This window comes from Anolis sagrei, chromosome 5 (assembly GCF_037176765.1).
Source record: "Anolis sagrei isolate rAnoSag1 chromosome 5, rAnoSag1.mat, whole genome shotgun sequence".
In the NCBI taxonomy this organism is placed as follows: domain Eukaryota; kingdom Metazoa; phylum Chordata; class Lepidosauria; order Squamata; family Dactyloidae; genus Anolis; species Anolis sagrei.
The window spans coordinates 180,038,158-180,053,610 of NC_090025.1; the positions used below are offsets into that span (position 1 = coordinate 180,038,158).

Sequence of the window (15,453 nt, forward strand, 5' to 3'; positions counted from 1 at the left end):
TACCCTAAAAGAAAAGCAAGAGGTCCGACAAGCTGCGGGTAAGTTTGGCTATACCTGGCAGCCGTATAACCAAAGTCGCTCTAAGTGGCAGGGTCCCTCTGGCCAATACCGCAAGAATTTTAATAATTCCTTCTCGGGATCGGGCAGGGGTAGGGGCCCCCCGTCCCCCAGGTTTCAGACAAACAAACGAGGCTCCTACTCGTCGAAATCGAGGTATCAGCCATACCAGGTCAGGTCAAAGAACCAGGGCGCCTCTAGAAAGCGTCTTTGACGCCCCTGCTGAGCCATGCTTCCAGGAGCAGGAGGGGGCTCCCACCACCTGGTTTACACCCCCTGAGTTAATAGTTCCTCCTGAAACGAACCCCCCCAATTATAACAACAGGTTGCAACCCTTTTATAAGAATTGGGCCAGCATCACCACCGACAGGTGGGTGCTTGCAATTATCCAGAACGGGTACGCCATTGAATTTCACAGTATCCCTCAGGTGGGAAGAGTTAAGAGTACAAGCCCCTCAGAGGCTCTACTCTGTGAGATCGATACCCTCTTGGGGAAGGGTGCCATTTCACCAGTTGCGGTTTCAAATTTCTCTTCATGTTTTTTCTCAAGATACTTTGTAGTTACAAAAAGGGGAGGCGGCTTCAGGGCCATTTTGGATTTAAGAGATCTTAATAAAACAATTTTACCAAAGAAATTTCGTATGGTGACGCTTTCGTCCATCATGCCCCTCATACCAGAGGGTGCATGGTTCGCTACCATAGACCTACGAGATGCGTATTTCCACTTGTCAATCGCGCCTCACCACCGCAGATTCTTGACATTCATGGTGGGCAACAGGGCCTTCCAGTACAATGTCCTCCCCTTTGGACTTAGTACTGCGCCAAGGGTGTTCACAAAGTGTATGGCGGTGGTGGTAGCGCACCTACGAACCCAGGGAATAGTCGTTTATCCTTACATTGACGACTGGATTATTATTGGAAAATCAGCCTCCCAACTTCAAAAACATGTTTATATTACTTTGTGTCTCCTTCAGTTTCTGGGCCTGGTCGTCAACGCGGAGAAGTCCTCCCTGAAGCCAACCCGCTGTATCCTGTTTATTGGCGCGTTTCTCGATTCGACAACGCGCAGAGCCTACCTCCCGCCGGAACGTTTTACCAGCCTACAGGAACAGGTGAAGTCGGCCCTGGACTCTGCCAGAGTGTCGGCCAAACAGGTTCAGACACTCTTGGGGTATATGGCCTCCACGACCATGGTAACCCCCTTCGCTCGTTTGCGGATGCGCCCCCTTCAATCATGGTTTGGGTCGGTTTTCAACCCAATCAGGGATTGCTCCCGGCTCAAGTTTACACTGCCCGAGGAAGTCCGTACGTCCCTAGTATGGTGGTTACAACCCCAGTTTGTCTGTTCGGGCCTCCCTTTCCAGCTCCCATACCCCACCAGAATAGTCACGACGGACTCGTCCCTGACGGGTTGGGGTGCCCACTCACAAGGGCTAGTCGCGCACGGAAGGTGGTCCCCGGAGGAAAGCGCTCTTCACATAAACGTTCTAGAGCTGCTGGCCGTAGAAAGAGCTCTAAAATCATTCGAGAGGCTCATTCTCGGTCAAAATATTCAGATACTGACAGACAACACGACGGTTGTATTCTATCTGAACAAGCAGGGGGGCACGCATTCCCTTCAGCTATTGCGACTGACGCTGAGAATTTGGGAGTGGTGCATCCAAAGACAGGTATATCTGCAGGCCACTCATCTCCCGGGACAGGAAAATTCTCTGGCAGATGCGCTCAGCAGAAATCCGCTGAGCCACCACGATTGGTCCCTTCACCCCCTAGAGGTAACCAGACTCTTCCGTCTGTGGGGGTACCCACTGATAGATCTATTTGCCAACAGCGACAACAAGAAATGCGAGATGTTTTGCTCGAGGACCCCAATTCCCAGAGACCAGTCCTGCCTAGGGGACGCATTCCTCAGGGAGTGGGGAGGGGGTCTGGCGTATGCATTTCCTCCTTTTCCCCTTCTGTTAAGGGTGGTAGCAAAACTGCAGAGGGACAACGCGTGGTGCATCCTGATCACTCCGTGGTGGCCTCGTCAACCGTGGTTTGCTCCTCTACTACAACTATCGGGAGGAAACCACATGAGGCTCCAGAAGAGAGTAGGTCTACTGACATCTCAAGAGGGCCAGGTGTTGTACCCGGACGTTCACTTATTGAAACTAACAGCCTGGTTAGTTCGACCCCAGGGACAGACAGGATTTTGAGTCTCCCTCATAACGTAAGGCAGATTATCGAGGCTGCACATAGGCCCTCCACTAAAAGATCATATATGTTTAAATGGGCACGTTTTAGGGACTTCTCAAGGATGAGAGGTCAGGAGCCTGAGATGGCTCCCATCTCCACGGTGTTAGATTTTTTATCATCACTCTATGATGCAGGGCTTTCCAATTCTTCTCTAAAGTGCTATCTTGCTGCCATATCATGGTTTAGGAGGAAAGCGGGCCTACCTTCTTGCTTTGCAGACCCCTTAGTCAAATGGTTTTTGAGAGGCTTAGGGAATATTAGACCATCTGTGGCTCCAATTGCCCCTTCCTGGGATTTGGAACTAGTTCTTTCGGCCCTGATGAAACCTCCTTTTGAACCCATGGCTACAGCAGAGCTGGGCCCTCTAACGTGGAAAGTGGCTTTTTTAATAGCAGTCACGTCAGCCAGGCGAGCCAGCGAGCTTTGTGCTCTCAGGGTAGATCCCCCTTATCTCAAATTTCATAAGGATAAGGTGGTTCTCCGGACTGATATAGCGTTTCTACCAAAGGTAGCCACTAGATTTCACATGTCTCAGGAGGTGATCCTGCCGGCATTCTTTCAGAATCCTGAGACTCCGATGGAGAGGGCTTTGCACTCTTTGGATGTGAGAAGGGCGTTAGCTTTTTACATGCAAAGGACTGCTGGCTTTAGACAATCCCCCAGGTTGTTTATTAAGTATAGGAAGGATACCAGGGGCCTTCCGGTTTCTTCTCAACGCTTGTCAGCTTGGATTGTCTCGGCTATCCGTACCTCTTACAGGTTAACGGGCAAGGAGCTACCTTGTCAGGTGAAGGGCCATTCGACAAGGGCGGTAGCAGCGTCTACTGCGTTTATGAAGGGCATCCCTGTGGAGACGATCTGTAGGGCTGCCATATGGGCCTCTCCTTCCACCTTTGTCTCCCACTACAAGTTGGACTGTGTGGCAAGAGGAGAGACAAGATTTGGTAGAGCGGTGCTGTTTTCAGCGGTGGCATGATCCCACCAGCCGTTACATAGCTCGCTAGTCTACCACAATGTGTGATTCACAGTTAACTACGACAGGAAATGGAAGGTTGCTTACCTGTAACCGTGGTTTCCTGAGTAGTTACCTGTGAATTCACACATACCCTCCCTTCCTCCCCTCGAGTATCATGCCACCTCCTCTGTTGGCTTTTACGGCGAAAGAGGATGGAGGACGGGCTCCACTTGGGCCTTATATACTTGAGGAGGGGGAGGTGGAGCCACGAGGGGGATACATTTGTTTGAGTTTTCTAGAAGGTTCCGAAGCTGGCCTGCGCTGGCGCAGGAATACCACAATGTGTGAATTCACAGGTAACTACTCAGGAAACCACGGTTACAGGTAAGCAACCTTCCATTTTCAGTACATTGGGTGGTCCACTTTGGTAATGACCACAAAACTATTGTACTAATAACTCCATGAGTTTCAGTTCATACCACTCAGTACTGACATAAATTCAAGTATCAAAAGATGTAAAAGAAAAGAAAATTTGTTGGAGGATGGGAAGCATAATTGCAGTCATCTGCTCACAGCTCTGATGAGGCTGACTCTTGTCAGTGTCTCAGAATAACTCTATGTCTTCACTTGATGCATTTGTGGCCAGTAATTATCTCATTTCAACATCAGTTTGACACCCTTTTCAGCTCAGATATAATATTATAATATCACTCTAGCTCTGGCACTAGAATTAGAGAGTTCAAAGTCAAAAGAAGAGGTCACAAACTAGTTTTCAAAACCCTTATTGTAGCTCTGGTATCTATTCCCATATTACTGTATTTCTTAAGTGTGATATTCCAGTCATGGTAAACAATCTCATTTATATATGACTGACTCCGAGAAAAAAATAGTTATTATAAAGTAAAAAAACTGGGGGGGGGGGGGGAACTGTGCCTTTTAATTCCCCACACCCTACCAATTCCAGAAGACAGGAATAGAATTTAAAATGATCTTAACAGATTAGAGAGATGGGCCAAAAACTAACAAAATGAAGTTCAACAGGGACAAATGCAAGACAATCCACTTACGCAGAAAAAAATGAAATGCAAAGATACAGAATGGGGGACTCCTGGCTCAACAGCAGTACAAGATATCTTTGAGTCCTTGTGGACAACAAGTTAAACATGAACCAACAATGTGATGCTGCAGCAAAAAAGCCAATAGGATTTTGGCCTGCATAAATAGGAATATAGTGTTCAGATCCAGGGAAGCCATGCTACCCCTCTATTCTGCCTTGGTTAGACCACACCTGGAATACTGTGTTCAATTCTGGGCACCACAATTGAAGAGAGATATTGAGAAGCTGGAATGTGTCCAGAGGAGGGCGACTAAAATAATCAAGAGTCTGGAGAACAAGCTCTATAAGGAGCGGTTTAAAAAGCTGGGCATGTTTAGCCTGCAGAAGAGAAGACTGAGAGTAGACATGATAGGCATGTATAAATATATGAGGGGAAGTCATAGGAAGGAGGGAGCAAGCTTGTTTTCTTCTACTCTGACACAGAGCAATGGCTTCAAACTACTACAGGAAAGGAGATTCCACCTGAACATTAGGAAGAACTTCCTAACTGTGAGAGCTGTTCAGCAGTGGAACTCTCTACCCTGAAGTGTGGCGGAGGCCTTTCTTTGAAGACCTTTCAACAGAGGCTGGATGGCCACCTGCTGGGGGTACTTTGAACGCAATTGTCCTGCTTCTTGGCAGGGCATTGGACTGGATGGCCCACAAGGTCTCTTCCAACTCTATGATTCTATGATTCTATATCCTTGTCTCTGGAGCACCATAAAACAACCCAACCTCTCCTCTCCGCCTTCTTTTTTCCAAGCCAAACATAACCAGCTCTTTAAGCCATTCTTCATACAATTTGGTCTGTGGACTTTTTATCATGTTGGTTGCCCTTCTCTGGAACATGCTGCAGCTTGGAAATATCCTTGAATTGTGATGCCCAAAACTGGGCACAGTATTCCAGGTGATATATAACGAAATCTGAACAGAGTAGTACTTCAAGTTAACTCTAATAATGACCCTATTATAGGGTTTTCTTGACAAGATTGATTCAGAGGAAGATTATCATTGCCTTTGTCTAAGGCTGAGAGGATGTGACTTGCTCAGAGTTGAATCTAGCCAATCTTCCACCTACACTGCTTGAAAAAAGCAAGCTAAACCACTTCATTATGTTTATCCCTATTGAAAGCAGATAATGTTCTCCTCTTTTAAAAAAAAAGGAAAAAGAGGTTTCCCCTCTCTTCTTGTAGTGTTTGTTGAATTTATATAACCAGTATGAAAGAAACAACACAATTGCTTTGTGAATTGTAGTTTATAGCCTTCTCTCTTTGACAGAGCTATTATCACATACCCCTGTTATAAGCTCCCATTGTAACATTATCCCCTTGTTCTAATGCTTTCCAAACATCCTCCCTTGTGTAGTTATAAAAAGGTTGTGTGGAGGGAGGACCAAAGCAATGAAGTCTAGAAATAGAAGTGTCTTTAAAAGTGAATCCTAAGAAAAACAGATCTCTCCCTTCCTTTATTCATACATGGCTCTTGTTTGAAGAAAGGAGGCATAATGTAAGAGTGGAAAGAACAAGTCTAAGATATATCCTCTTTTGGTTCTATTGAATAATATAGAATTATTAAAGTTCCCCTTTTTCTATGAGAAAGTGGTAACATTCTTGATAATGCTTGACTCCTTCATAGTGACTGAATTGCCGAGAAGCTGTTTCCATGAAGAGGGCCATTGATTTGGTTTCTTTTGGCTGTGAGGAAGCATTTTATGTTGGGGTATGCATGCATTTCTTAATTTCTAACTATGGTATTATCTTTTGTCTTTGCTGTAGAGACAGTTCAAAAACTGAATTGAGGGCAGCAGCAGTGGGGCTTACAATTCAGGAAGCCATAAAGCACTTGAGCATCTTATTGGAAGTGGGTAATATACAACCTTTTGCTGTGCAATTGCCTGCAGGGATGCAGGGAAACTAAGATGCCGGGAAATCAAGGCAGGAGTCCATTAACTACAGCTGTGATAGGAAAATGATGCACAAATATAAGTGTTTTTGCCAAGTTGCTTGCAAGAGAAATAGAGGCAGATGGAGGCAGAAGCCACACTGTGCATTTTGAACTTAGCTTGCAAAAGGACTGGAATCCCTTAATCCCAGCTGTCACAAAAGGAATAGAAGGCTGATTCAACCTAGGATTGGTCCATAGAGCTACTGGGAGTTTGGGGTTTGTCTATTCTAAATGTTATTAAAAGTTTAAAACAAATTTAGTTAGCTCTATTGATTTTTTGCAGGGGGGGGGGGGTTAGCTGAAGATTCTGGAAACTGAGTGAAAGATTCACAGCTCAGTGAACATTTGTTCCCATTTTCAATCTTAGGCTCAGTAGATTTAATTAGTGTTCCTGATACTTCTTATATAAAATTCTGCAGAGAAAATGAGCCAACGTATCTTTGCCAGGACTGTAGTTGAGATCTCACTTCTGTGTGCAGAAAAAGATGGCAAGTGCACCTGGATGTCTACATATATAAGAAGAGGTGTGATGAATCAGACCAAATGCATGTGTTCTGTTTTCTCAGTAGCCAAACAGATATCTCTGGAAAACTCACAAGCAAAATGTCAATGTAGTGGCATATTTATACTGGTGTTTCTTGGAAGCTGTCATTGTCATGTTGCTTCTGATATTTAGGGTAATGTCTAGCTTTTACAAAACTTGGAATGTTAAGTTTGAAAAATACTTAGATAATGTTAAACATTAGAAACTGAGAGTGGTCAGTTCATTGCCAAAAACAGAACAGAAATAATTGCATTCATTAGTTTGAAATTTAAATATTAGTTTCAAGAACAGGACATGAGATTCGCAGAGAATGGCATAGATGTTATTAGTTTTGATATCTAAGGACACATTTTTCTATTTCTATTGCTTTTTTCAAAAGTGTCTTTAGCATTTATGTTGTCCTTTCAACATGTCTTTCATTACATATGGACTACAAAGCCTATAATACAATTGTTTTTTGGAAATGATAGAAGTCTAATTCATATAAGAAAAACTGCTGTGAAGGTTGGATCTTTATTTTGTAACCTATTGAGTTTACTTCTTTCTACCCCCTCCCATTCCTGTTAGTATGCAGACTGTTCACTTACCCTTCAAATGCTTTGTTTGCCAAAGGAATTAAGTGAAAACTTGATGTTAATTTGCAAGTATCACAAAAAGTGACTGGCTATAAAGGCTGATCAGTGAGTCAGAATTAGAGAATTCTTAAGCAGAAATGTTTTGAATGCCTCTGAGTATATTTATACAAAACATTTTGTTGCACAGCTGAACAAGTATCTTCTCTTTGCCTCTCAATTTGCAAAGACCTGTGACTGAGCACAAGTTTGGCTTCTTTAATTCAATAGGTGTGTGTGTGTATTGCATAGAACAGCAGATCTCAACCTGTGGGTCTCCAGATGTTTTTGCCTTCAACTCCCAGAAATCCTAACAGCTGGTAAATTGGCTGGGATTTCTTGGAGTTGTGGGCCAAAACATAGAACAACATAGGCAGGTTTGAAGACATTTATTTTGCATACATTACATTACTTAATGTTCTTTACATTTTGGCTCTAAACTTCAGTCTTAAAATCCTCAAAGTGTGTAAGCTACTAAAGAAAATGGGCGAAGAAAAATGGGGGGGGGGGAGTAAAAATTGGGGCAGAATGTGAACAACTTTCGACTTTCCAGATGTCTAGCACTGTGTAATGAGGACACTACTAAACCATTATAAAACAGTCCATTTGGAACTCACTTCAAATAAGCACACACACTATTAGCCATTATACAGTAATATAGAATAGGAGCAAAAATAAAATAATCAGAGAAGAAGAAGCCAGTGCACACACATCTAGAAAGATTCTACCAACTTCCATGGAGGCTGCAAAAATACCTGGTTTTCTGAAGGGGCCATAGATGATTGAAAGCTAAGTAAACAAATCAGTCTGCCTCTCAGCCTATTCCCTTACTCTATTCCAGGGCAGGTCTCTTTTTCATTCTTCTATTCTCATTTTGTAAAAATCTAGGCTTAACATCAGTATTAATCAAGAAATTCAGTGAGTTGAACCATGCTGGGGGGAGGGGGCACACTAATGAATTACTATCTTGAGATAATCATTATTTCTAATTATTTCCAAGCTATAATCTGTCAGGATAGCAGAGGCAAAGATGAAGTACTTTGGCCACATCATGAGAAGAAAGGAAAACTTAGAGAAGACGATTATGCTGGGGAAAATGGAAGGAAAAAGGAAGAGGGGCCGACCAAGGGCAAGATGGCTGAATGGGATCCTTGAAGTGACTGGATTGACCTTGAAGGAGCTGGGGGTGGTGATGAAGCTCTGGCGTGGACAGGTCCATGAGGTCACAAAAAGTTGGAAATGAATGAACGAATGACCAGCAATAATTTGTCATGGCTAAAAGCCACTATTACTCCATCATCCATGAATTTGACCAACCTGCGTTTGAAATTAGAGCCATCACTACATTTTAGTTACCCTTGTAAGGAAGTCTGTCATACTTTCTTTTACCTGTTCTGGATCTTTCACTGTTCAGATTCCTTGAATTATTGGGGTGTGAAGCAAGAATACTTTTCCTATCCACTTTACCCCCATGCATTCTATTATACAGGGTTAGTCAAAATGAATAGGCCAATAAGGGATCAACCTTATTTCTTATTGGCCTATTCATTTTGACTAACCCTGTATAGCTCGTGTATACTTTTATGGATCTATGTAATTTCACAATCACTTATTCTATATGGAAAAGATCCCAGTGTTGTAACTTTTCCTCATAGGGGATTCATTCCAATCTGCTTATTTTGACTATTTTTCTTCACTGTTTCCGCCTTCATAATATATTTCTTATGGTGCATTCATCAGAAATGTTTACAGCAATTTAAATATGATTGTTCCATGCTATTGTAAAGTAATATGACACGTATAATTATATTTCCTGCACTTTTGCTAATGATTCCTTACAAGGAATCTAGTGGGGGGGGGGGGGGGTTTAAAGAGAGGCTGCTAGATGTGTAGTGATTCAACATTTGTTATGCTATCCACCATTACTTCAAGGACCATCTTTGGTCAGTTAGCATAAAGTTCAGATTCATTAATATATATGCGAGGTGTGAGATGGGGGTGTAGACCTCAGAAGATTTCATTTTAACTTTAGGCAGTGAGACAGAGAGAGCTTTGATCACCTAGATGACACACAGAAAGAAGTGAATGGCTATAGTGTCTCCCTGTTGGTTCTGCTGTACCTTTTAGTGCTTTTTGATATCCTAAACCATGGTATCCTTCTGAGTCACCTCTCAGATAGGACTTTGACTTTTTTTGCAGTGATTCCAGTCCTTCTTGGAGGGGTGAATTCAGAAGGTGGTGCTGGTGCACTCCTGTGTGACCTCATGCCATTAGCCTCTGGGACCCCTCAACACTCAGTCTTGTTTCCCATGCTATTAACACTACATGAAACTTCTGAGACAGGTTTTCTAGAGTTTTGGAGTTGGATGCCACCATTACACTGATTTCACCCAACTCTTTCTCCTTTCATCCAGTTCCAAGAAAGCTATCTCTGTACTAAACCAATATCTACAGCTGGTTTAATTTTATTTATCATGTCAGAAGCAAGTTGAGGGTTTTTAAAAACATAAAAAAAGTTTTAAAAACTTGTCATTAAATGCAGCATGCTGTTGGTAATGGACTGAATGTGTGCAGATACATTGAAACAGAGGTGCTCCTGGTGTTCCTGATCAGTTGAATGGCAATTCTGTGAATAGCGATTCAGCCTGTACTGGGTGTGGTTACATTCATCTTGAAATCTCAGGTTTACAACTAGGTATGCTCCTAGATTCTGATCTGAGCCCATATGCCCAGGTTTCAGCAGTGATCAGAAGTGTGTTTGCACAGCTAAAACTGGCGTGCCACCTATACTCGTTCCTTGAAATGTGATATCTTGCAATGGTGATACATTTATTATTAGTATTATTATCATCATTATTTTTATTATTAATATCCACTTTTTCTCTCTACAAGGAGACTCAAAGTGGCTTACATTAAAAACATTTCAATATCTTTCAGTACAAATCTAAAAATATAGAAACATTAAAAGAGACTTAAATATAAATGGTATTAAAATTTTGCAGTTAAAATCCATACATGCCTTGATTACATCTCATTTGAATTACATCTCATTTGGGACTACCTTTGGAAACTGTTCAGAGTCTACAGCAAGTCCTAAATGCTATGGTCAGGTTTCTGACTGGAGCACGTTATAAGGATCATATAACCCTCTTGCTAAAGCAATTATGTTGGCTGCCAGTCCATTTCAAGGCAGAGTTCAGAATGATTGTTCCTCTGTGGAGCTGACAACCTATAATACTTGCTTTAGGCAGACTCCTTTACAGTTAAGTGAAAATGTTTCTATCATAGAGCTGATGCCATAATTGGTATGCCATCTATTTTGCTATTTGTTGGACTAATACCAAAGTTACTCCGGGGAGGAACTGGTAGCACAACATACATACTTCATTCAAATTCCATTCAATTTCAAATACTGCTCAAGTTTTTAAAATTTTGACCACATGTATTGCTAGGGATGGTTATCATTAGTTAGAGATACATCTTCTACTGTGCTATGATCTAGCTTCCACTAGTCTTAGGATGGGACTCCCAGTAGATAGTACGCTTGACTGGAGGGTGGTGTGTGATTTGCAGGTGTTCTGGCCTGGGAATTACGTATATGAGTCTATAATGCATGGAGGTATTCCCATGTGCGTGTACTCAATGTACTCTGTTTCAAAGAGTGTTGGAGGCATTCTCTTGTTTTAATGTTCTTTTTATATTTTCTATTTATATTTTCTTTCCCTCTCTTCTCTTAGACCAGAGAACTTAGGGGATACCATGGCTTAGCAGTATATAATTCCACCCCTGAAATTTGTATACAAGATTCCTTTCTTACTTTATTGTTAAGGATGGTTATCGTTAGCAGAAGTCATATCATAGCACAGATCACACTGTGATATAATATGACTTCTGCTGGTCTCAGTATGGGACTCCTAGTAGACAGTGAGCTTGATGAATTCTGGACTCTAGTGGTCTATCTTCCTATGCTCAAGCCAGCCCCTTGGTTTCTGTCACACAAATGAAAGCAGCTAGCCAGAGATGAAGGAAATAAGTTGATAGAGCAGATTTTTACTAGCACATTTATGTTAAATTTAGGACTGTATAATATTTTGATTTAAGGTAACATACAGTTGGTTCATTTTTGAAAGAATGTTTTTGTTATTTTAATATATTTTTAAATTATAAAAAACACAATGATGATTTTGAATAGTAATTTTGTTTGCTACTTTTACCACTTTTAAAATAGGAAAATGTTTCATATGAACTGTCATTAAAATAAATATTGATTCTTTGTTAATCATGTTAGCTGATGAATAGTCCAGTATTCTTCCTCTTTCTTCTGACATTTTAAAAAAATATTTGGAACCTGTAAATAATAGTCTTGTAAAATCTTCCTGTTTTAAAATGCATAATTATTCTGAGTTAATTTTTCTTTAGATTCTTTTGATCACTAGTTAGATGGACTCCTTTGAAGAACGTATTAAATGGTTGGTATTTGTTCCTGAGCCAATGTTGGGGCATCAGTGAGACACCTAAACAAGGAAGCATCTTAGTCTGATCAACAGCCAGTCTTTCTGAAGCAGGCCTGTAAATTCTTTTCTAGCTTGGTATCTAGGGATCTTTATTTACCTTCATGCTGCCCTCATTCTGTTGTAGGCCTTGGAGAGGTAGATACCCTTGGTGAAAGCAGTGTGTTTTCCCAACAGCCACTGCGAGACTCCGAAGGGATTTAGTCATGAAGGCAGAGGGAGGGAGAGATATTAAACAGGCTTTTCTCTAATGAGCTGTGACGCCAGCTGGAGAGCGGGGAGAAGAAGGCTTTTTACTCCAGTACTCTGTGAACATACTGAGGGGTGGAAGAGGAATTGCATGTCTCCATTTTGTACATCCTTCCAATGGCCCCTTATGCATTCTGTGCTTATTTGCTGCATCTTCTGTTTCCTTTCTGCTTGAGACCAAAAACATTTTGGCGAGGTTCAGCATTCCGTGCTCACAGCTCAGTGCTTAAGGAGAAAAGGGAAACACAAAGGGTTAGGAGGGATGTAGAGAGAGAATGGCTTCTTGCCCTTTATCAAGACTGAATATTGTGCAGTGGACCTAGTAGAAATCCTACTTTTTCTGCCTTTCTTTCTTTGCCAATAAAGAAAGTAACTTAAAAGTAACAGTTGGCTGTCTATGTTTGATCATCTGCTTTTGCACATATGCTAACTAGTTTCTCACATTAGCTTTCACATTAGGATTGATACTTTTAAACATTATTTTCCTAAAATGCATTTCTTCCACACAAATTTGAATCAAAATAAATTCATCCAAGCAAATGAATCTTCTCATTCCCCATTCTTAGAAAAATGAGTTGAAGTTATCTACAACTGGAAACATAAATTTGGTTTTATAGAGTGGAAGGTATTCATATCCGTCTGCAAACTGCTCAGCAACACAGATACATCAGTACTCCAGCTGTTTAACTTGGTATTTCGTAGATATAATATTTAAATGGAAGATGGCAGTGACATGGGGCATGCTGTTCTCGTTCATGCTATGATATGCTGGTGTGAAGGAGGCATTGGCGCATGACTTCTAAGTTAATGCATGACGCTGTTGATGCTGGTTCCTGAAGTAATGGCAAATTCTTGTTATGATAGTGATTAATGACACATTATGAATGACAATTTAGCAAAATTGTAATTTCCTGGAGCTTACAATGGTAAAGCATTAAGTAAATCTAAAAGAAGGAAGAAATGTAGATACTAAGAGCTTTAATTATTTTTAAATTCTTTATATTTTACTTGTATTTATCAATTTGTTCAATAGGATGGAATTGCAGAATTTGTTCACCAGGAAGCTTTTGTGAAAAAAAAAATTGTTTCTCTCCTAGGAACTTGAAGCCGCTCTTTACAGTGATGATGTGGAGTTCATCAGTGATCTCATTGCCTGTCTTCTTCAGGGTTGCTACCAACGCAGTGACATTACGTGAGTAATATCTTTCTGTTGTTCAAGTGCTTTTAAAAATGAAAAGAATACTGTAAAGAGATGTTTCACAACTTCTGTGGACTATAGAGGAGGTAAGTGCCAAATATAACTGTTAAACAACTATGAAATAAATCATAACTTTCAATTGTGGAGTACTTAAGGATTATTATTATACTCATATCTCATCTCATATCTGTAAAATCTCAAATATGTGTGTGCTTTTGCAGTTTTGTTTTATGGGACAATCATCTGACCCTGTAAAAAGGTCACTTTGAGAATATTAGACTTCTATCAATAAAGTTCCATGCAAACACCATTAAAATGGAAGTTGTGCAAGTATTCTACTTTGTGTCTTCTAAAACATAAATAAAGCAACTGAAGTTCTCCTCAGCCATCACGTATGACCATTGTTTTCTTTTTTCCTTGTTAGATCCATTGTAGATTCAAGGGGCAAGGAAAGTGGAATAGAAAATGAATAATATTAGTTATTATTCATTTTGAGTAAAATAAGATAAAATTGTCACATGCACATGTACAAGAGCTTTAAGATCCCTTCTTAAAATACCATTTACATTATTAGATTCTGCCTATTCTGGGTGACTTCAACATATCACTGGAGACCAGTTTGTCAGTTGGGAGTTCATGATATATATGACAAACATAAATCATTTGCGTCTCCTAATTAAAAACATCCAATCTCATCATCAGTCCTTCCATATTCCATATTATGGTCAACTTAGTGGATAATCTCTGTCTCAACACTGACAGGGAGAGTGTGTCCCTGTTGGTACTTCTAGATCTCTCAGCAGCTTTCGATATCATCAACCATTATATCCTTCTGGAATTCCTAGAGGGGCTGGGAATCAGAGGCACTGTTCTGCAATGGTTCTGGTCATACAGTGCTTGGTGATAGCTATTATGTGGCATCCCACAAGGTGCCATTCTATCCACAATGCTTTTAAATATTTACATGAAACTGCTAGGAGAGATCATCTGTAGGCATGGGACAGGGTGTTATCAATGTGCTGATAACACCCAAATATAATTATGCCTCAGCTAAGGATAGTGTTTTGCCTCTAAATGAATGCTTGGAGGAAGTAATGGGCTGGATGAGGTGAAACTAGACAAAACAGAGGTGCTTGACATCAAGGGTCCTAAACTGGGGACGGAGGTGTGTCAACCAGTTCTGGATGGGGTTACACTCCGCCAAAAGAATCTGTTTGCAGCTTGGGAGTGTTGCTGGATTCATCTCTCCAAATGTTAGCCTAGGTTGATGTGACGGTCAAGAGTGCTTACTACCAGCTTTGGCTGATGCACCGGCTGCGCCCCTTCCTTGATTTGGAGGACCTCAAGGTTGGACTTCTGCAATGTGCTTTCCATTGGGCTACCTTTGAACCAGAGACTCCAGCTGGTTCAAAATACAGCAGTCAGCTTGGTTGCAGGAGCACCCAGGAGTAAGCATATTACACTATTTCAAAGTTACTCCACTGGTAGCCAATTAGTTTCTGGACAAAGTACAAGGTGTTGGTTTTTACCTTTAAAGCCCTACATGATTTGAGTCCAGGTTACCTACAGGATCACATTCTCCTGCCCTGCACATTGAAATCCTTTTGGGGGAGGGCTACTCTAACCAGCCAGAACTTGACTGGTGACCATTCCCCAGAGGACCTTTTCATCAGGTGGGCCAAGACTGTGGAACGACCTGCCGGAAGAGCTCCAACAGCTAAATAAGCTGTCAGAATTTAAAACCCATCTAAAGACTTATCTCTTCTGGCAGGCCTACCCAGGCAGTTTTAAGCATGAAACTTGTGTCCTGTGTTTTAATCTCTGTCCCGTATATTTAATATGTATTTTATAGAACGACATTCTGATATGTGTGTTTATGCCATTTTTGTAATGTTTGTGCATTTTGACTGTGCTGTGACCTGTCTCGAGCCGTGAGGAGAGACAGGTAAAATAATAATAATAATAATAATAATAATAATAATAATAATAATTATTATTATTATTATAAGAAACACAACAAGATGAGTCCACAGCAGACAAGATCACTCTG

The 15,453-nt window shown here is 41.1% G+C and overlaps 1 protein-coding gene across 1 annotated transcript in view; it reads left to right on the forward strand.

The window, feature by feature from the left end:
• CECR2 (CECR2 histone acetyl-lysine reader) overlaps positions 1 to 15,453 on the forward strand; it is a 108,844-nt gene that overhangs the window by 51,910 nt on the left and 41,481 nt on the right. The window contains exon 2 of the mRNA XM_060776683.2: positions 13,303 to 13,397. Within this exon, the coding sequence (XP_060632666.2) occupies positions 13,303 to 13,397 (95 nt within the window). The remainder of the gene's footprint in view (positions 1 to 13,302; positions 13,398 to 15,453) is intronic.